Source organism: Panthera tigris, chromosome A1 (assembly GCF_018350195.1).
Source record: "Panthera tigris isolate Pti1 chromosome A1, P.tigris_Pti1_mat1.1, whole genome shotgun sequence".
Taxonomy (NCBI): Eukaryota; Metazoa; Chordata; class Mammalia; order Carnivora; family Felidae; genus Panthera; species Panthera tigris.
Genome location: NC_056660.1, coordinates 131,694,037 through 131,715,374, shown reverse-complemented (window position 1 = coordinate 131,715,374; position 21,338 = coordinate 131,694,037). Strand labels below are relative to the sequence as shown.

Genomic DNA, 21,338 nt, shown 5'->3' with positions numbered 1-21,338 from the left:
GAGCTATATTTTAGAGAAAATCAGATTCCAATTAGGTTGACAGTACATATAAAGGTAGACTAGCCTATTCGTATTCAAACATCCTGTAAATGTGATTTATTTTGATGTTCTAGTTACATGTATAGTGATTGCTAAAGTTCTGAATATATTTTGGACTTTAGTTTCTATTATTTTGCTCTGTTTACAAACAGACTGCAAAGATGATAGGAAGAGAGGGAACAAGGATGCAGCTCTTACTCATATGGCTACCATATGTTTTCACTGGAAGATTGTTTGATACATTTCATAGCGTATTTTTTTTCTCAAAGTGTGAAGTAGCTGTGTTCCTCCTACTTTGCCTCTTTTTGAAGCATTTTGAAACACAATGGTTTTCATTATAGAGTTAGTCTTTACCTTATTAAAGCATTTATTTGAGAGAATTATCCAGACTAGTTGAGACTTATGGGACCAAATCTATGCTATTTTCCTAGACCTGTGTATAAATCTGATCATAATAAGAAAAGTCGCAAATACCACTGTCCTCGTAACATTTTGCTTGTTTGTCTTTATTTTATTTTAAAGAGAAGCACAATTCTAAGTCTTAGAAATTGAGAAAGAAGAGATAAACACATGATCTGTTTTACTTTGTGTCACAATTTCTTACAAAAGTTTCTGTCCTGGCTACTTGCATCCAAATATATCTGATGATCCTGTATGTGTGTGTGATTTCTGACAGCATTAATTTTTTTTTTCAGAAAACAAAGACAAAAAGCACAGGTTTTATTCAGAGATCACATGCCTGTTATCAATGGCTATAGGTCATATATACAAATGCAAGTACCAAAATATGTACCAAAAATATATAAAAATCTACATTTCTGTGATTAAATGCAAAACTAAAAGGTAGAATTTCAGCTTCTAAAATCACATGCTTACATCTCCTTGTTTTTTATGACAATTTTAGTTAGCAAGTATAAACAGGTATTCATTTTTAAAGGTTTACCCAGGTTTGAATTCCACAACTAATCCTTGACACTAACAATTGGGTATCCAAAAGAGCCAGTGATTTAGAAAGGTCAAACCATAAAGCTCAGTCAAGACTCCTGCTGTTATTACCTTGTGTAGGACAATATGCCATTTTTCTTAATTCTTGCATTTCTTAATCGAAGGTATAAATAAGAGCCCATTGCCAACAAACTATAAAATATTTTAAGATTTGGAGCATGCTATCTATAAATGAAAAAGAAATCTAGGTTAGAAATATAGACATACATTCCTGGGGAATCAAAAAATTTTTTTCTTTAAACTTACATGTTGCAAAATGTTAGCTAAGAACTTGCTCGAGGGTGAAGGAAAAAGTGGAAAGAGGAAAATATTTCCTGTTTTGATTTCCTTTACTGGAAAAACAAATCAGTTATATTTATTTGGTTAGTTATGGTTCCAAGAAATCCTCTTTATGACATACTGAATATTCTTCTCTGTTTTCAGCATGTAGGTTGTGATAATATTTTGGGATCCGATGCTAGGGAAGATAGATGTCGAGTCTGTGGAGGGGATGGAAGCACATGTGATGCCATTGAAGGGTTCTTCAATGATTCGTTGCCCAGAGGAGGTGAGTGTGTAGAGAGAACTCTTCCTCACACCTCTGATGTACTGGGAATAGCCAAAACACTTGAATTCTTCCCCACTGCCTTCTTTTTAAATTTTTTGTTTAGGCAGACAATGTTTTTTCCCCCAAATTGCTTTCAGTCTCTTAAGTATCAATTATAGATTCATGTAAGATATTTTAAGGAAATATTATTCCCTTTCTACTTGACTTCATTTAGCCTTGTTTTCCTAAGATGGAAATTCCCACAGAGCATTGATGGGAGGGCCATGTGTTGAGGAAAAAAAAAAAAAAAAAAAAAAACATGAGCCAATATGATACATCTTGGGGCTTTAAAGATTATCTTGAGATATTTTAGATAAAAAGAAAAATAGATGTGTTCATGAACCCAAAGGGGAATTTTCCCATATTATGTAATTTTATAAAGTGTCAATCAAGTAAAGACTTGAAGAACAAGGAAACTTATTACTAAATGGTTACTAAACACTCATTTTCTGACCAAGGCTGCACGTGCTGCTTATTACTGCCTATCTTCTATGTTCCAGGCTATATGGAGGTAGTGCAGATACCAAGAGGCTCTGTTCATATTGAAGTCAGAGAAGTTGCCATGTCAAAGAACTATATTGGTAAGTAGCCTATATTGCTAGAATTTTTAAATTACTGAGGAAAAGCAGCACAGTATCCTGCTGTGAAAAGACATATTGCTTGAGTAGAACACTTCCATGCTAAAATGAAGGAAGTTTCAAGTTTTATAAGACCACACATAAGAGCTAAACAAAAAAATTAGGAATTTATAGCTCTTCACTGGTTTGGCTATTTGATTTTTAAAAATCTGTTTCATTGAGGCATTTATATATGATAAAATGCATTTATTATTTTTTATAAGTGTACATTTTGAAGGGTACTGGTAAATGTATACATGTAAATTATAGATATGCAAATAAATATATAAGTAATTGAAGTATTTATAAATACTTTTATTTATTTATTAAAAATGCATTTATTATTTTTTATAAGTGTACATTTTGAAGGGTACTGGTAAATGTATACATATAAATTATAGATATGTAAATAAATATATAGGTAATAATAGAATTATTCATATGAATTATTAATATACATATGTTAATGTGTAGTTTATTTTTATTTATTCTGGAATTTCACATGAATGGGATCATAAAGTCTATATACTCTCATGTCTGGTATTTTTCACCCACGATAATGTTTTTGAGATTCATCTATATTTTTGAGTAATAAGTTGAGTGTATCTGAAGTTTATTCTTTTTTTTTTTTTTTTTTTTTTTTTTTTTTTTTTTTTGCTAAATAACATTTCTTTGTGGGGACATACCATAATTTGTTTATGTACTCACTTATTGGATAATTGGGTCATTTCCAGTCTTTGACTCTTATGAATAAAGCTTCTTTGAACAGTTATAGGTAAACATTGTGTAGACATATATTTTCATTTCTTCTGGATAAAAACCTAGGAGTAAAATGGCCTGCTCCTATGATAAGTACACGTTTAACTTTATAAGAAATTACTAAACTATTTTCCAAAGTGGTTATTATCACTTAGATTCCCCCAAATGATATAGAAGAGTCTGGTTGCTCTACATTCTTGTCAATACTTGATATTGGCGGCCTTTTAAAATTTACCCTTGGAAATATCTTTTTTGTGGAGTGTCTCAACAAATATTTTGCCTACTTTACATTTTTTTCTTTTAATCAAATTATAAGGATCCTTTGTATATTCTAGATACAAGCCTTTGTTCAACTATATGTTTTAAGACTACTTTTTCCTAGGCAGTGGCTTATTTATTCCTGTTTAATGGGTATTTCAATTTTCATGAAATTTAATTTATTAATTTGTTCATGGATTATGCTTTTGTGTCCTACCTTACAAATTTTGCCACCCTCAAGGTTGCAAATATTGTCTTCAATGTGTCTTCAAGAAATTATAGTTTTAGCTCTTATGTTTAGATATATGGCCCATTTTGAGTTCTTATATAAGATATAAAGTAAGTGTTCAATTTTTTTCATATGGATATTCAGTTACTATAGATAGCGCCATTTGTTGAAAAGACCATTATTTCTCCTATTGAATTACCTTGACACTTCTGTTAAAGATCAATTGAACATGAATGTATGCTATTTCTGTTCCCTCCCATTGATATATATGTCTTTGTCTATCCTTTCTTTTTAAATTTTTTATAGCACGCAAACCAAGATGGTTTTTCTTACTTACTTACTTACTTACTTATTTATTTATTTCGAGAGCACATGAGTGGGGGAGGGGCAGAGAGAGAGAGAGAGAGAGAGAGAGAGAGGGAGAAAGAGAATCCCAAACAGGTTCCATGCTCAGCACGGGGCTTGATCCCACGACTCTGGGATCATGACCTGAGCCCAAACCAAGAGTCAGACACTTAACTGACTGACCCACCCAGGCATCCCTGTGGGTGTCTATCCTTAAAAGATTGTATTTTTGTATTGTATTACAATACAAACTACATTGTATTAATTAATGGAAATTTCCAGTAGAATTTGAAAATTAGGAGCATTAGGTTCTCAAATTTGTTGTTCTTTCTCAAAATAATTTTTGCTTATCTAGGTCCTTTACAGTTATGCATGCATTTTAGAATTAATTTGTCAATTTCTACAAAAAGAGATTACATAGAATGTGTAGATCAATTGGGGGAGAATTGACGTCTTAAAGATATTATTTTCCAGTACATGGAAAGATTTACCTGCATATTTATTTAAATCTTTATTTTTGTTCACCAGTGTTTATTTCTCAGTGTACGGGTCTTGCACCTATTTTTTTTCTTAAATCTACCACAAAATATTTCATGCTTTCTGATATAATAAATAGTATTTATATCACGAACAAATGTGGAATTTTGTCAAATGCTTTTTCTCTATCTCTTGAGTTAATCGTATGCTTTTTATTGTAGTGTCTCTTTTTCTTGATCATGCTAATGAGGGGTTTGTTAATTTTATTGATCTTTTCAAAGAACAAGCTGTTGATTTAAATAATTTTTTCTATTATTTCTCCATTTTTCATTACATGGATTCCCACTGTTGTCTTTATTGTTTCCTGTTTTTGGTATTCACTTTGTGTTTGTTATTTTTTAGCTTCTCAAGATAGATTATTGTTTTAAAATTTTTTTCTGCTCTAAAATAAGCATTTTGCACTATAAATTTACCACTAAGCACTGCTTTAACTTTATCCCATATATTTTGATACATTGTATATTCATTATCACTCAGTTTAAAATTTTTTATTTACATTGTGATTCATGCTTAGAAGATATTATTTAATTTCTAAATATTTGGGGATTCCCCAGATCTTTTTTGTTACTGATTTCTAGTTTAATTCTCATATGGAGAGAGAACATACTTTGTATGATTTTCATTCTTTTGTTGAGATTTGCTTTATGGCCCAGCATATGGTCTATCATAGTAAATGTTCCGTGTGCACTTGAGAAGAGTATATATTCCGGTGTTATCGGGTTTAGCATTCCATAAATGTCAGTTAGATTAAATCAGTTAATAGTTTTGTTGAAGTTTTCTATATTCTTACTTATTTTCTCCCTTGTTTAAGCAGTTATAGAATCATGTTGAAATCTCTTGAAAGAACTGTGAGTTTGCTTATTTCTCACATTAATTTGTAAGACTTTGTGTCATTTATTTTGCAACTTTGTTATTAGGTGTGTAGACATTTAAGATTATTATATCTTCTTGATATATTGAGCATTTTATTATCAAATGTTCCTCTTTATCCCTGATAATAATCTATGACCCAAAGTCTATTTGTCTGATAATAATATAGCCACCCAGATTTCACCCAAAGTAGTGTTTGCATGGCAAATCTTTTTCCATCCATCCATTTTTCACATGTAGATGTTTCTGAATTTAAAATGTTTCTTGTAGGGGCACCTGAGTGGCTCAGTAGGTTAAGCATTCAACTTTGGCTCAGGTCATGATCTCTCAGTTCATGAGTTCAAGCCCTGTATTGGGCTCTATCAGTGTAGAGGGATTCTCTCTCTCCTTCTCTCTCTCTGCCCCTCCCCCACTTGTGTGCACGTGCTCTCCCTCTCTCTCTCTCTCTCAAAATAGAAAACAAAACTTTGAAGAAATGTTTCTTGTAGACCACATGTGGTTGATTTTGATTTTTTTAATTGTGTCTAACAATCTTTGCTTTTTTAATTGCAATTTCTAGATTGGGGGCATGGTGGTTGACCAATTTTCTGTAAAAGGCCAGATAATAAATATTTTCAGCTTTATACGACATACAGTCTTTCTCAGCTATTTACTTCTCCTATTGTAGTGTGAAAGCTGACACAGGTAATACATTAATGAATGAGTGTGGCTGTGATCCAATAAACCTTTCTTTACAAAACAGGTGGTGGGTCATACTTTGCCAACCCCTTGTCTGGATCATTTATATTTAATGTAATTATCAATATCATCCAGTTTAAGTCTACCATCTTGCTATTTTTCTATTTGTTTTATGTATTTTTATCCCAATTATTGTTCTTATTTGTCTTTTAGGTTAAGCACGTGTTTTATACCATTCCATTTGATCTGTACCAGTGGTTTATTAGTTATATAGTTTGTTTTATTTAATGGTTATGCTAGCATGTAAAAATTCACCTTTATCACAGTACACCTTCTAATAATGTTACGCCATTTTTGTATAATGCAAGACCCTTACAATAGTTTATATCCATTGTCTCCCTCCATCCTTTGTCTTATTTTTTTGAATACATTATATTTCTCTATATGTTATAAACTGCATAATACAATGTCATTATTTTAGTTTTAAAGAGCCAATTACTTTTGTTTAATTTAAAAACAAGAAAAATTATTTTCTATTTACCTACATAATTACCTTATCTGGCATGTTTCCTTTCTTTGTATCGATTTGAGCATCCATCTATATATATCTTCTAGTTTCTTGTTACTATATTTGTTTTCCTTTAAAATCCTTGAGTATATTATAATAGCTGTTTGAAAGTCATTTCTAATTCCATAATTTCTGTCATTTTGGGTCTATTTCTTTTACTTAGATTTTTCCTTGGTTTGGGCCATATTTTCCTGCTTCTTTCCATTTGTAGTAATTTTTTATTGGCTGTTGTACATTATGAATTTTTTTGAGAGTCTGGATTTTGTTTTCTTCCTTTAAATAGTGTTAAATAACTTGTAGATGAGCTAATCTTTTGAGACTTGTTTTTGAGCTTTGTTTGGGTAAGTGCAGAGGATCTTTTATTTTTGAGTTTGCTCAGCCCTACTAAAAAAAGGCATGATTTTTCTTGTGTCTCTCCTGAATGTCTTAGTGGTTAAAACTGTGAATTCTTGCGCTGGACTTTTTCCTGCTTATGGTTCCCTGGTAGGATTTTTTTTTTTGGGGGGGGTCTGGCTTTGTGGAATTTTCTCCTATGCATATGTAGATTGCTCTTCAGAAACAGATTCCCTCTTTCTGCTCTAGATCCCTGGTCCTGCAAATTCCAACTCTCTTGGCCTTCCCAATGTCTGATCTCTCTCTTCTAGCTCAGTGAGACAACCATGGTTTGCTTGGGTTCTTCCATTCTACACTGACAGAAAGTACCTCTACCACTCACCTTGTCTGTCTTCTTATCTGTGTCACAGTCCTGGGCAACATCTTAAGAACAGCTGATTCATATGTTTTGTGAGTTTTCTGGTTGTTTACATTTGGATGGCAAGTCCAGTACCATTTATCTCAACATGGGAAGATGTGGAAATTCTATTTATTTGATGTTTGATCCTTTAAGACAGATTTAAACTCTTCAGGAACCCCTGGTGAAAACTGGATGGATTCTCATTCCCCTGGAAATATTGCCTTTGACTTAAATCTTTGAAAACTAAGACTATATCTAGAATGCTTCTTTAGGTAGAACACTAGTATTATCTGGCCATTCCTTTATTTAAGAAAAAGTCTTTATTTTTATACTATAATTTTGGATTCTTTTCCATGTTGATAAGACTCAAAAATAAGATTTCTAACATCAAATTTTTCCCTTTAATAATGATCTGTCATAATGCCACATCTCTTATTCAGTAAATTCTTTTTTTTTTTTAATTTTTTTTTTAACGTTTATTTATTTTTGAGACAGAGAGAGACAGAGCATGAACGGGGGAGGGTCAGAGAGAGGGAGACACAGAATCTGAAACAGGCTCCAGGCTCTAAGCTGTCAGCACAGAGCCCGACGCGGGGCTCGAACTCACGGACTGTGAGATCATGACCTAAGCCGAAGCCAGCTGCTCAACTGACTGAGCCACCCAGGCGCCCCTCTTATTCAGTAAATTCTTATTCAGTTCTTCTTAAATGCTTGGTATTTTTCTGGACTGTAGAATACTACCAGCAAAAGCAAGTTAGGATCCATTCATTAACTAGTTGAGAAAATGGGAAATGAGAGCTAAAATTGAAGGAGAATTCAAAGATTCTGGCAGTAGGGGGGTTGTTTTTATTTTTATTTTTACTACTTCATATTATACAGTCTCAGATATTTTATATAGTCTAAGTAAAATTGATGTGTTAAATGAGACAAAAACTACTAGAAGAATCAAAAATAAAAATGTCAAAGTACAAGAAAAATTTAAGACTAAATAATTCTTAAAATTGGTTTGTGTGTTCCTATCTCATAAGATTAATTCAATTTATTTTTGACAATTAAATGAATTTTCACAACATATATGAAGTCAAGAAAGTACAAGTAATTTGCCAGGCAGATAGGGTTGGAGGAATGGAAATAGTCTATAGTATTAAAGACACATGGCAGAGGTCCAGAGACTCAGAGGCTCTGTGCACCAGGACCCTTTTAGTTCCTTTTGGCCTGTTGGTTCATCTGGCCTGATAAAGTTTTTGAAGAAGGTATCATGCTAACAAAAAATTAAGCTGTCATGTTTGTCATTGTCAAATTGTGTAGTCATTATCAAAATTATCATCTTATTTATTTATAGGTGTTTTTGTATAGTAGAGCTAATGACCCTTTTTCCAATCACATATTTTTTAACTTTTTAATTCATCATTTTTCTATAGAGGTTTAAAAAATTATGCATGCATATTTATTAAACATTCTTTATAGTTTCTGAGGTTTTTGTCATGCTTGAAAAGCTTTCATACCCCAATGTTATTTTTTTAAGTTCTCCCACACTTTCTTTCTAGCATTTTATTATTTAACTGTGTTTACATTTAAATACTTACCCATCTGGCATTTATTTTTCTCTCATGTTTTCATTGTTTTTATTGAAGTGAAATTCATATAAGAATGTAATAATTTTCAAATGAACAATTTAATGGCATTTAGTACATTCCAAAACATTTTTGTCGTGTCGAAAGGAACCCTGTGTGTCCATCAAGCAATTACTCTCCATTCCTCAGCCCCTGGCAACCACCGGTCTGCTTTCTGTCTCTATGGATTTAACTGTTCTGGATATTGCATAAAAATGGAAGCATATAGTATATGACTTTTTCTGCCTAGCCTCTTTGGTTTAGCATAATATTTTTGATAAATATTTTGAAATATCTTCCATTTAGCATAATATTGAAGCATGTGTCAATACTTCATTCCTTTTTATGGCTAAATAGTATTCCACTGTATTATATATGCCACAATTGGTGGGTATTTGAGTTGTTTCCACATTTGGCTATTGGAAATAGTACTACTATGCACATGTGTATACAAATATTTGTTTGGGTATCTGTTTTCATTTCTTTTGGCTTTATACCTAAGAGTGGATTGTGGTATTTATTTGCATGTAAAGAATGAGATATAAATTCAGCAATTCCTTTTTTTTTTCCCAAAAGGTTAGTCTTTTGTTTAGTCCCATTTCTTATTATCTTTCCTTTACTAATTTCCCCAATTAATGTTTCTTTTGTCATATCATGTCGATTAATATTTCCTTTGTCATATACTAATTCCCATATGTACTTGGGTTTATTTCTTTTTTTTATGTTTCTTTTTTTATGTCTTTTTCTTTCTTTATTTATTTTAATTTACATCCAAGTTCATTAGCATATAGTGCAACAATGATTTCAGGAGTAGATTCCTTAATACCCCTTACCCATTTAGCCCATCCCCCTTCCCACAACTTCTCCAGTAACCCTCTGTTTGTTCTCCGTATTTAAGAGTCTCTTGTGTTTTGTCCCCCTCCCTGTTTTTATATTATTTTTGCTTCTCTTCCCTTGTGTTCATCTGTTCTGTGTCTTAAAGTCCTCATATGAATGAAGTCATATGATATTTGTCTTTCTCTCTGACTGACTAATTTCGCTTAGCATGATACCCTCTAGTTCCATCCATGTAGTTGCAAATGGCAAGATTTCATTCTTTTTGATTGCCGACTAATACTCCATTGTATATATATACCACACTGTCTTTATCCATTCATCCATCGATGGACATTTGGGCTCTTTCCATACTTAAGTTATTGTCAATAGTGCTGCTATAAACATTGGGGTGCATGTGCCCCTTTGAAACAGCATACCTGTATCCCTTGGATACATACCTAGTAGTGCAATTGCTGGGTTGTAGGGTAGTTCTATTTTTACTTTTTTGAGGAACCTCCATACTGTTTTCCAGAGTGGCTGTACCAGTTTGCATTCACTTCGGTTTATTTCTTAACTGTTTGTTTGGCTCCTTGTTCTATTTGTCTGTGTGACAATACCACAAGTTCTCTTTACCTCATATTCACATAATTATCATTTTAAGTTTTAGACAAGAAAGTCTACTTCCTACTCTCACTCTCATCCCCAATTATTCCTTTTGTTATATTTTCTCTTGCTAGTTCCATGTGTTTATTCCAGGTAAATTTTTCCTTTCTTTTCATTAATGACATTATAAATGTCATTAATACCTTCTTGACATTCACATGGAAAATTATCATGTTAATTTGTACTTAAGAAAATGGTCAAGGGGCACCTGGGTGGCTCAGTGGGTTAAGCGTCCAACTTCAGCTCAGGTCATGATCTCATGGTTTGTGAGTTCAAGCTCCACATCAGGCTCTCTGATGTCAGCTAGGAGCCCACTTCAGATCCTCTGTCCCACTCTCTCCCTGCCCCTCCCCTGCTCGTTCTCTCTCTCAAAAATAAAGATAAAAAGAGAAAGAAAGAAAGAAAGAAAGAAAGAAAGAAAGAAAGAAAGAAAATGGTCAAGAATCCCATCTCTAAAATGGAAATGGCTATTCATTGTACACTCCAGTGCAGTTAATAAGGGGCACTGTGGTAAATGAGGTTTCACATTTTTAGGTAGACTGTGATTGTTTTTTTTAGCTTTGAAATCTGAAGGAGATGATTACTATATTAATGGCGCCTGGACTATTGACTGGCCTAGGAAGTTTGATGTTGCTGGGACAGCTTTTCACTACAAGAGACCAACTGATGAACCAGAATCCTTGGAAGCTCTAGGTCCCACCTCGGAAAATCTCATTGTCATGGTAAATGTGTCTTTGCCTCTTAATTTCTACTATTTGTTATTTGCCCTGTGAGATACAGAGGAGCAGGCTTTATTATCTCTGTTTTACAGGTGGTGAAATTAAAGATAAAAATCTTTATCTTAATAAAGATAAAATGGTTTGCCTAAGGATATAAAATTTGTGTAAGGTTAGGCCATATTGCTCTTTCCATATGACTATTTTCTCAGTGCCTGCTTGAATAATATTTTTATAACCAAACAAGGCAGATGAGGGAAATGTCTCTAAATTACCCATGAAAATGGGGGGAGGAAAATTCAATATAAGTGCATGTGTTCTAAAAGTTATCTTAAATTTCCTATGAGACTTACTTTATGACATTTTCTTCTTCGAAAGAAATGATAAATATCTGAATGAAGCCTCATTGTATTTTAACTATCTTCACCAGTTGTTTTCAATGGCAGGTTCTGCTTCAGGAACAAAATTTGGGAATTAGGTATAAGTTCAATGTTCCCATCACTCGTACTGGCAGTGGAGACAATGAAGTTGGCTTTACATGGAATCATCAGCCTTGGTCAGAATGCTCAGCTACTTGTGCTGGAGGTAAGACACCCACTAGGCAGCCCACCCAGAGGGCAGGACGGAAAGCACAATATATTCTGAGCTATGCTTTGTGTTTGCTAAAGAAGCTAATTGGAAACATTTCTTGCAGGTTTGCTTCAAGCTGTAATTTAGCAAAAGAAACTTTGCTTTAATTATATTATATTCCGTTTGTTTTTAACCTCGTGTAATTTGTACAGATTTGTTGGTAAAATACATCTTGGCACAATGAGTGTCTCTGCTGGTGCTTCTCCCAAGACTATCTTGAAGGTGGGCTGTTTGCTTTTCGTGAACACATTCTTGGTAAAGAACATCAAGAGTTTTAAATAAGAAAATGAGCAAGAATCAGACGGCACAGATGCAACTTCTTGTAATGGGGGATGAGAATGTATGTCTGTGTGCTAGCGTGTTTGTGTTTGTGTGCTTGTGTGTTTCCCACAAACCTATTCAAACTCCCTTCTCCAGCCATCAAAGTTAAGGGGCTATATACTGGGATACTACAATAATTCCTGGTGTCTGGGTCTCTGGGTTGATGATGTATGCTGACCCCATTATAGTCCCTCAGAGAGGTAGCTGCTAGGCGGTGGTTGGTGATGTGTTGGTTGTCCCATGTGCGTTTTTCATGGGTGCCTTTTCCCCACAATTTACTCTATTCCTAATCCTCCTCCCTCTAGTGGCCACCAATGCAATTCTTTACCTCTGGCTGGGAGAGCAGGACAGTTGGCTTCCTTCAAAGCCAACACCCTTGCTGCTGCATGGACTGGTGAGTAGAAGTGCTGTGCAAGCAGCATCTTCCTTCTCTCTGGAGACTAAATGCATCGCCTCCACCGTACACCTTGGTCCCAATAGATGAGGAAACAACCCTATCCGTCAGGCCTAGGCTGGGTTAGAGTACCTCACCATTCCAAAAAGAAAGACTGATTTTGAATAGTGATATTTAGAATGGGAGGAATAGAAGTAAAGTGAATCACCCCATTTTACCCCATTGACAATGTATTACCTATGTTCCCTTTCTAAACTGCCCAGAAACATATGATTTAACGTGGACTTGACCCTATCTTGTCTGGTACTCACTGAATTTCTAAACACCTCTGATTCTCAAGGCTGGAATCAGAGAAATTATTTTCTCAGAAAGATTATTATATAATATGTTCAATATTTTCAGACTCATACAGAATTAAATCATTGCTTAGCTATAACTCCAACTTCAGCAGTAAGCAGTATATAAAACATCAAAAAACCCACAAATTAATACTACTACTACTACTACTAATAATAATTTCTTCTCCTATGTGAGGTGTCATAAAACATGGTTATATATAATTTGTGGCTTATTTTAGAAGATCTCTAGTTCCCACCCATTTTATGTGTGAAATGGCTAGTGATTTATATTGTAAAGTTTTAAAAATGATAAAGCATTACTATGTATTTTAATAAAATAAAGGATATTTGAAATTAATTGTTCAAGTGAATGCCATTTTATTATATTTTGGTGGCATTTATACAGATATGTTTCTTTGTTCCAATAAATTCATTTTTATTCAATCTGTAAGCTAACTTATCCCTTTCACATACCAAAAAAAAGTCTTTATGATATCAGTATATACATGATTAAGACCCTGAAGTATAAGGTAGGATAAAGTTGTTAAAGAAGAGTTAGAATAAAGTTTAGGAAGTCTAATGAGGAAAGTCTAACTGTTGAAGTTGGTTAGCTCAGAGGAGAAAAGGTTGAAGAAAAGTATATTAGTATCTTCAATTCTGTGACAGAATGTTGAATGAGAAATTCTTAGTGCCTGTTCGTCTTTGTACTGAAAATTGCTATATTTGGGGATGATTTAGACACAGTCTTGTCTGAGGCCAAGGAGGGATTAAGTGAATTCTCAGTGTTCCTTCTAACCCTAGGATTCTTTTGTTCAAAAAGGAGATAGTTCAACAAAAAGGGTGGGGGTTAGGCTGTAAGAACTGAATTTAGAAGAAAAACTTTGTACTCGAGATGTATGAAAAATCTAAAGGAGTTTTATTCTTTTCCATAACACTGGCATCGAGAAATCATAATACAAAAATGATTTCTTGTGGTAGGGGATAAAACAAAAAGAAAAACAAAGAGGGAGAAAAGCCCCTGGAAAGAGAATTTTCTGTTTTTTGAACTTCTTCGTTTTGTTCTGGAGCCACTGGTCCTAGATATTTGAGGTGGTTCTGGCAACTGGAATTCTGCTCACTTGTGTGTGATTATGACAGCAGTCATGAGGCCATTGCCTTCTTTGGAAGAGACACGTACAGTACTTGTTGGCAGGGATAGTGTGAAGAGCTGCCATTTGTCTTGCTTGGTAAGTGGTTCTCAAAGTGTGGTTGCTGGACCAGCAGCATCAACATCACCTGAGAATTTATTAGAAAGTGCTGATTTGGGGGCCCCACCTCAGACCTACTGAATAGAAACTGTGAATTGGCCTCCACAGTCTATGTTTTAACGAGCTCTCCAGGTGATTGTGATGCTTGCTCGAGTTTGAGTACTACTGATTTGGTTGACTGAGAAACTGAATCCTAGACACTTAGAATCTCTTCCTCCCTCACTGACATCTGTGCATCTCTCTAGACTCACTTTGCACCTAGAATACTATCTGGAATATGCTAGGCAGTCAAGAAAGGTTTGTAGATGAGTGGATGAGCAAAAGGAACTAATTATTCTGGCAATTATTTATTCGTGCTAGTTTTTTCCAGTGTAGGAAATGAGAGTTGGAATTGTTAATTTTCTTAGGAGGTGGCAGTTCTTAATTGGGATGTTTCACTTTGATCTTTCTAGGGTGGTGTGGGGTGTCTTGAGGACACCAAAACCTTTAAAAATGGAAAAAAGATTAAACAAGAAAGGTCTCAAAGAACTTTCTATTGCAATCTCACAAGACTCTTGGTGTCCTCACCTATGACTGTCCTGCATATGTTTTATTACTGGTAAATGACAAACTTTGAATTTGGGAATGATGTTGATAGATTTCTCTTATGATATCTTTTAAGATAAGAAGTTTTGAGACTGTTTTTCTCTGTTGCTTAGCAGACCCAGTGACAAATCTAATGCTGTAGGAAACATTGCTGGTGATTCAGTCTAAGTAATGGTCTTTTCTCTGAGTAAATGATGAAACACTTCCTTGGCCTGAATAAGAGCATTGAGATGCTATGGGGTGTTGTCTTCAGGATAAAGGTGATTTTTAAGATACAGTTGTGACTTTTCCTGAGAGAAATCCAAGTCCACTGAATTAAAACGTAACTATCTTCTGAACCACTGTTAACTCCTCCTAGAGTTTTGTTCCTTTATTCCTTATCCAGAGTGTTGCACAGATAAATCTGTGATTTATCTGATTCTCAAATTTATATCTTACCATTATATTCATGATTAATGTGTTAGTTGGTAAAGTTGGCTGGGTAGAGAGAATTATATTATTATTATTATCATTATTATTATTAATGTTTTATTCATTTTCTAAGAGAGAGAGAGAATCTGAAGCAGGCTCCACGTTGTCAGCATGGAGCCTGATGTGAGGCTTGAACTCATGAACCGTGAGATCATGATCTGAGCTGTAGTCAGACGTTTAACTGACTGAGCCACCCAGGCGCCCCTAGAATTGTATTATTTTTAAATACAGAGATTTAGGGGCTTTCTTTAAAGTAGTAATTTATGCCACTGTATCTTTGCAGTACAGCTTTTAAAGATTAAAATAACAAATATTATGTATTCATTCTTTGATTTTAGTCATACATATTTGCTTTTTCCTAATATTTGGCTGGATATGTGGTCCTCAGATTTGAACATCAAAATCACCTGGATGTCTTGTTCAAACAAGATTGCTAGGTTCTGACTCCAATTTCTGAATCAGTAGGTCTGGAATAGACACCAAGAATTTGCACTTGTAATAAGTATCCAGGTGCTACTGATGCTGATGCTACTGGTTCAGGAACCATACTTTGAGAAACATTGAGCCAGACACTTAGATTTCATAAAGTAAATGCTTATTAAAACAAAGTGACAAATCATTGAGGTGGTAATCCATATTACAGTTGTAATCTACCTTATAGCTAGTCTTTTTAATGATAAATGGTTCCACTGCTCAGCCATGTAATAATAAATAAAATGTTATAGTTTATAAAACATTTCTGGCACCCTGTTATATTTGATCATAATCAACAGCACCATGAGCCTAGGCATTGCTGTTATTATTCCTATTTTATAGATAAAACGAAGTGAAGTAACTTCCCAAAATCAAGACTTATAAATTGAATGTCTAGTGATTTTTATTTTTTTAATTTTAATTTTAATTCTTTATTTTTTTGAAAGAGAGTGTGTGAATGGGGGGGGGGAGCAGAGAGAGAGGGGGACAGAGGATCTGAAGCCTGCTCTGCGTAACAGCAGTGAGCCTGATGCGGGGGTCAAACTCACAAGCCACAAGATCATGATCTGAGCTGAAGTCAGTGTTCAACCAACTGAGCCACCCAGGCACCTGTGTCTAGTGATTATTTAAATGTAACATTCTCTCTTATTAAAGATGGTCCCTTATGTTGAACAGAGCTTTACCACCAGTTGGCCACCTCCATAGAGCAACATGATAGATATATCCCTACTCAAAAAAATCTCCTTCACTAGTTTGAAGTTTTATTTTTTCAAATGCTTTACCTAAAGGAATGGTTCTTAACTTTGGTCCTACCTTCAAATCACCTAGAGAGCATTGAAAATTTTGATGCTCAGGCTTGCCCCCAGAAATTCTGATTTAATTTGTCAGGAGTGTGGCTGGGGCATCAGATTTTCAAAAACTCCCTAGGTAGTTCTAATGTGCAGCCAAGGTTAAGAAATACTGCCATTGAACAAACTATAAGCCACCATGTGCAAAGACTGCATAGTGGGTTGGGTTGGCTTTCCCACAGCCCTTGAGGTATATTGTAAGAGTCCTAGCCATTATCATCCATCTTCCATTATTCTGAAAAAAAAAAAATTTGCACATTTTGGCTACAGCATTTGTGGTAGAATATATTATAATATGAGTCATATCTACTTCTGTATTTATTTATTCATTACTAGACCTCAACCACAGTCTTCTTTTTCCCCCTTCCAACCCTCTGCCTGTAGGTTGCACTGTATGTAGTCATATACTTTGTACTAACACATTAGAAATCTACAAATCTGCTCTGTGCTTTTTATACTGTTAGATACTTAAAATTAAAAATTTTACTGGGGTATTAAATAAATTTAGTCTTAGTAGAAAAAAAAATACTGCCATTGAGGCTGATGGAAAGTTTATTTAGTATTCAAATAATTTACATTCAGATGCAAATACCATTAGTAGCATTAACTCACATCTTTGTTTTTAATGAGCTACTAGTTAAATGCAAACATAATGAGATTTATTTATAAGTATCTGGGGTTGGAAAGTAGAATGGGACATCAGAGGAGAAAGTAAAAATGTAATAGAATTCCGGTTAATTTCATAATTTTCTTCAGTGTGGCCATCAGATTGGATATGCCTTTAGAAAGGTTTTTTTTTTTTTTTCAGTTTATTTATGTGCTTTCTTCTTTACCTGATGGATCATTTATAAGCATCTAATCAATGCTTTTAAAACTAGCTGCAACCGTGCTTCTCAGTCTTTTGGCTAAGATCTAGTGAAATTATGCTAAGTAGGTTTTCTGAAGTTCTTCCTCTAATTTGAAATTTTTGTGGTACTTATGGAGTTACAGTGAATAAGTGGTTGTACACTCAACCAACTTTAATTTAGACCCATAAGTCAGAGGCATATGGCTCCTGTTTTAACTCAATATTTATGAAAAACAATAACATTCTTTTTTCTCCTTGTGCCATAGTTCTAGAGAAGGTCATCTATTGTTACAGGAAATTTTTGTTTCATTAGGGAATGAATCTTTGCAAAATGCAAACAGACAGTATTCATGATCATTTCCTTCCCTACATTTCTGGATGTGCTCTCATTTCCCATCATTTAAACCATTTTCTTTCTACCCCAAAGTCTCTTTAACCCCCCTCTTATTTGAAGCAACCCTTATGTTTTAAAGCAAAGCCTCCAAAGCCAATTAACTGAGAGTCCATGCTGTATTGTTGCATTCAAGTTTGCACCTGTTCTGTTAAAAAGAAAGTCTTAAGAATGCTTTGTTTGTGATACAAAGAAAAGTCAGAAATACATAAATATTTACATTAATTACATTAATTTTAAATTTATACCCTAAATATACAGTCTTTGACCTCCAGTTGGCTCTACTGACACTTCTGACTATTTTCTCTAAATTTGTCTAGGGTTTTCTTTCTTTCTCTTTATGTGAAAGTACAAAGATTGCATACCAAAGAACTCATTTTGGTCAAGTTTCTGCTGGCAATCAGAGGCATCTCATTGTTGAACACTGCTTGGCAGGCAGGTCAGGGAGAAAAGATAAGCTAAAGCTATATTAAGATTGAGGAGGAGGTGGAGGGAGACAGGTTTATTTTTATAGGCAATTTTGATTTTATTTGGAGATCAAAATAGAGATTTTTCATATATATACTACAGGGTTATTCAGGAATGTTTCTGGTCAATTGTTATTGACCACTTAAAATTTTACCATTATTTTTCTTTTACATTTACATAGCCTAATCAAATTTTCTTGTATGTTTCATGCTTATTTTATTTATTTTTCTTTTTCTTCCCTGGATGTCATCTTAAGCCGTGTGTGTGTGTGTGTGTGTGTGTGTGTGTGTGTGTACATGAGTAGCATATAGACTTAGAAAATATTCTATATGTTTCTTCTTTCTCACTAGAACAGTTTTTTTAATTGACCTTTTTTTATGATTTCACCTAATTCATCTGAATTCTTATACATATAGGACCTGGTTTCTACTCTTTAATATTTTTAAGATGCTTTACATAGTTTCCAACCACTACTATTTTGTATTTTCCTGATGTAGGCCCATATTTTTCAAACTGCACTATGGTGCCCAGAACACTGCAGCAGACTCACAAAAGGCACAGCAAAATATTGTATATTTTCAATGGTAACACAGTGACATCGGGCATATACCACACTGATTATTACTAAGTTGTTTGGACCTAACTACTTAATAAATAAAACTCTTAGATTTTTCTTTTTCTGCATAGGAGGGTTAGGGTTGTGAAAAAATTACTGACACATTGGTATCATGAACCAAGAAAGTTTGAGAACTCTTGATTTAGGTTAAAATTTAGTGTCATTAAAGTGGATAAAAATCAGTCATCTCCCATCCTTCCAAATGAGTTGAATTTCATTTTATGAAAGAAAAAAAAATGCATGTAAACTCTTTAATCAGGGTATGATGATGTTCAGTGTTTAAAATTAGAGCCTCTTTCGTACTTACAGTTAAGGAACTAGAGGTCTTGAATGCTGTGTAAAATTTTCCTTCCTAACTGTATTAAGTTTTCCTTCTGATATGTCCTGAATATGTTTCCTTTCTCTGTCTCTGTTAGTTCAGATCAAGATTGGTAGGTGATTAAAGCACAAAGAAAGAAAGAAAGAAAGAAAGAAAGAAAGAAAGAAAAAATTTATAGAAGAACACACCTAAATATTTAAAAAGACCTTATAGCAAATTCGTCTTTGCAATCTACTACTTAACAAGTTTATGTAAAAATCTACACTATTCCATTTATTAATGACAGACTTTTCAAGTTTATTTAATCATGCAGATTTGCCTTGGCCTCTTTAAAAAGTTGGATATTTCTACATTGTTTCTATGTAAGCACTGTGTGTTCATGTTATATATTTCATTTTCAAAAATGGCACAACGCAAGCAAAAGGTGCCCTTAAAAGTATACTAATTCCATTATAACAATAATTTTTAAGTTGTCTTTAAAAAGTAATTATTAAAAAAATATATAATACAATATTTATGCTAATACTCATACCTGACTAAAAGAGAACAGCTCTCATAGTACCAAACAGATAAATGCTTTACATTTTCAGCGATGTTCTTTTAATTTCTTTGCTAATTCTAAGATACCTAACTTTTCTTTTTAAGATTTTATTTTTAGGGGTGCCTGGGTGGCTCACTCGGTTGAACGTCCAACTCATCCAACTCTTGATTTCAGCTCAGGTCATGATCTCAGTTTAGTTGGTGAGTTTCGAATCCTGCATCAGTGTTGCACTGACAGTGCAGAATCTGCTTGGGATTCTCTCTCTGTCCATCCTCAGCTCCATGCCCTCTCTGTCTCAAAATAAAATAAATAACCTTTAAAAAAATTGTTTTTAAGTAGTCCCTACCCCCAACATGGAGTTCGAACTCACAACCCTCAGATCAAGAGTCACATGTTCAGAGTGCCTGGGTGGCTCATTTGGTTGAGCACCAGGCTCTTGATATTGGTTCAGGGCATGATCTCACGGCTATGGGATTGAGCCCAGTGGCAGGCTCTGCCCTGAGCATGGAGCCTGCTTGGGATTGGGATTCTCTCTCTCTCTCTCTCTCTCTCTCTCTCTCTGTCCCTCCCCCTCTCCCTCTCCCTCTCTCCCCTGCTCATGCTCTCTCTAAAAAAAAAAAAAAAAAAAAGAGTCACATGCCCTACTGGCTGAGCCACCCAGGCACCCCAACATACCAAACATTTTTAACATGTTAACATTTTTAACATTTTAACATAAACTAATAATGGCCAATTCACAGTATTAGTGAGCTAACAGAATGTGCCTCAATCAAACAAGTGTTTCCAGCATTGACTTTTATAGACATCATCATAATAATAACTAATATGTGTTAAAGCTTATAAAGGACATCTACACTGTAACTTTGACACAAACTTAGAGTGGAGAAGTCCCAAAATGGAGTAGAGAGGAAAGCAAAATACAGTTGTTTCTTAAGATTCAAAGTAGACTTGAGATTGAAATTAAGTATGAAAGACATTAAGAAATTGAATCTTATAACTGAGTTTGCTTCTCTTTGGTTTGGGATTTACCATCCAAAAGTCACTTTCAGAGTTAAGTAAAAGATAGCAGATGGAAATTTTAGTTTGAATAATTAAAAGCACTTTATTCATTGCCATTTTATTTCCCTTTTAAGAAATGTAGTTATATAATTAGTTTTTGAGAAAAATTCCCTATAATAGATCATTTCTGTGTGAAGTTACACAATGTACTATTGTTTGAAACTATGAGAGTGATTTTATGTTTGATTTCCATATATACCAACTTAGACATAAACTAGATCACAGTGATATTTTTAATAATACAAGCCCCTTGTAAAAAGTGACTTGAGTTTAGAAATAATAAAGATGTGCATTCAGCTGTTTGTTGTTCCCAAATTTTCTCTTTGGTCTTTGAAATATAAAATACTTGTGGGACTAGACAGGAGTCTATCATTGCATTGACCATGGCTTTCCCCTATTCACTTTCTCCCGCTATCCCCTTCTTTTAGGTCATTTTCAATGTCGGGAAGGAAGAGTACCCTATAATATATGGGCTTAGGTGTACCAGGCATCATTGCAGGGCATCTATGAACATCACAGCTCCTGAAAGCCTAGGCTCTATAGCCATCAATTGCACCTGGCTCAGTTCTCATATAGCATGCCCTTAAGAAGAGTAACTTCTCTAGACAAACTTATGCTCTTGCTTGGTTCACAGTTCTGGAAGTTAATATGTTTGCTCATTTATTTATCTGTAATAATTATTTCTATTTATCTTTTTACTTAAGCATATGGCTTCCCCTATATAATACACTTAAAATTGTTTTTTAATTCTTCTGTG

General features: G+C 34.2%; 1 protein-coding gene across 1 annotated transcript in view; it reads left to right on the top strand.

Moving 5' to 3' along the window:
• ADAMTS6 (ADAM metallopeptidase with thrombospondin type 1 motif 6) overlaps window positions 1–21,338 on the top strand; it is a 296,246-nt gene that overhangs the window by 228,408 nt on the left and 46,500 nt on the right. The window contains exons 16-19 of the mRNA XM_042987636.1: window positions 1,468–1,591; window positions 2,131–2,211; window positions 10,875–11,038; window positions 11,479–11,617. Coding sequence (XP_042843570.1) covers window positions 1,468–1,591; window positions 2,131–2,211; window positions 10,875–11,038; window positions 11,479–11,617 — 508 coding nt within the window. The remainder of the gene's footprint in view (window positions 1–1,467; window positions 1,592–2,130; window positions 2,212–10,874; window positions 11,039–11,478; window positions 11,618–21,338) is intronic.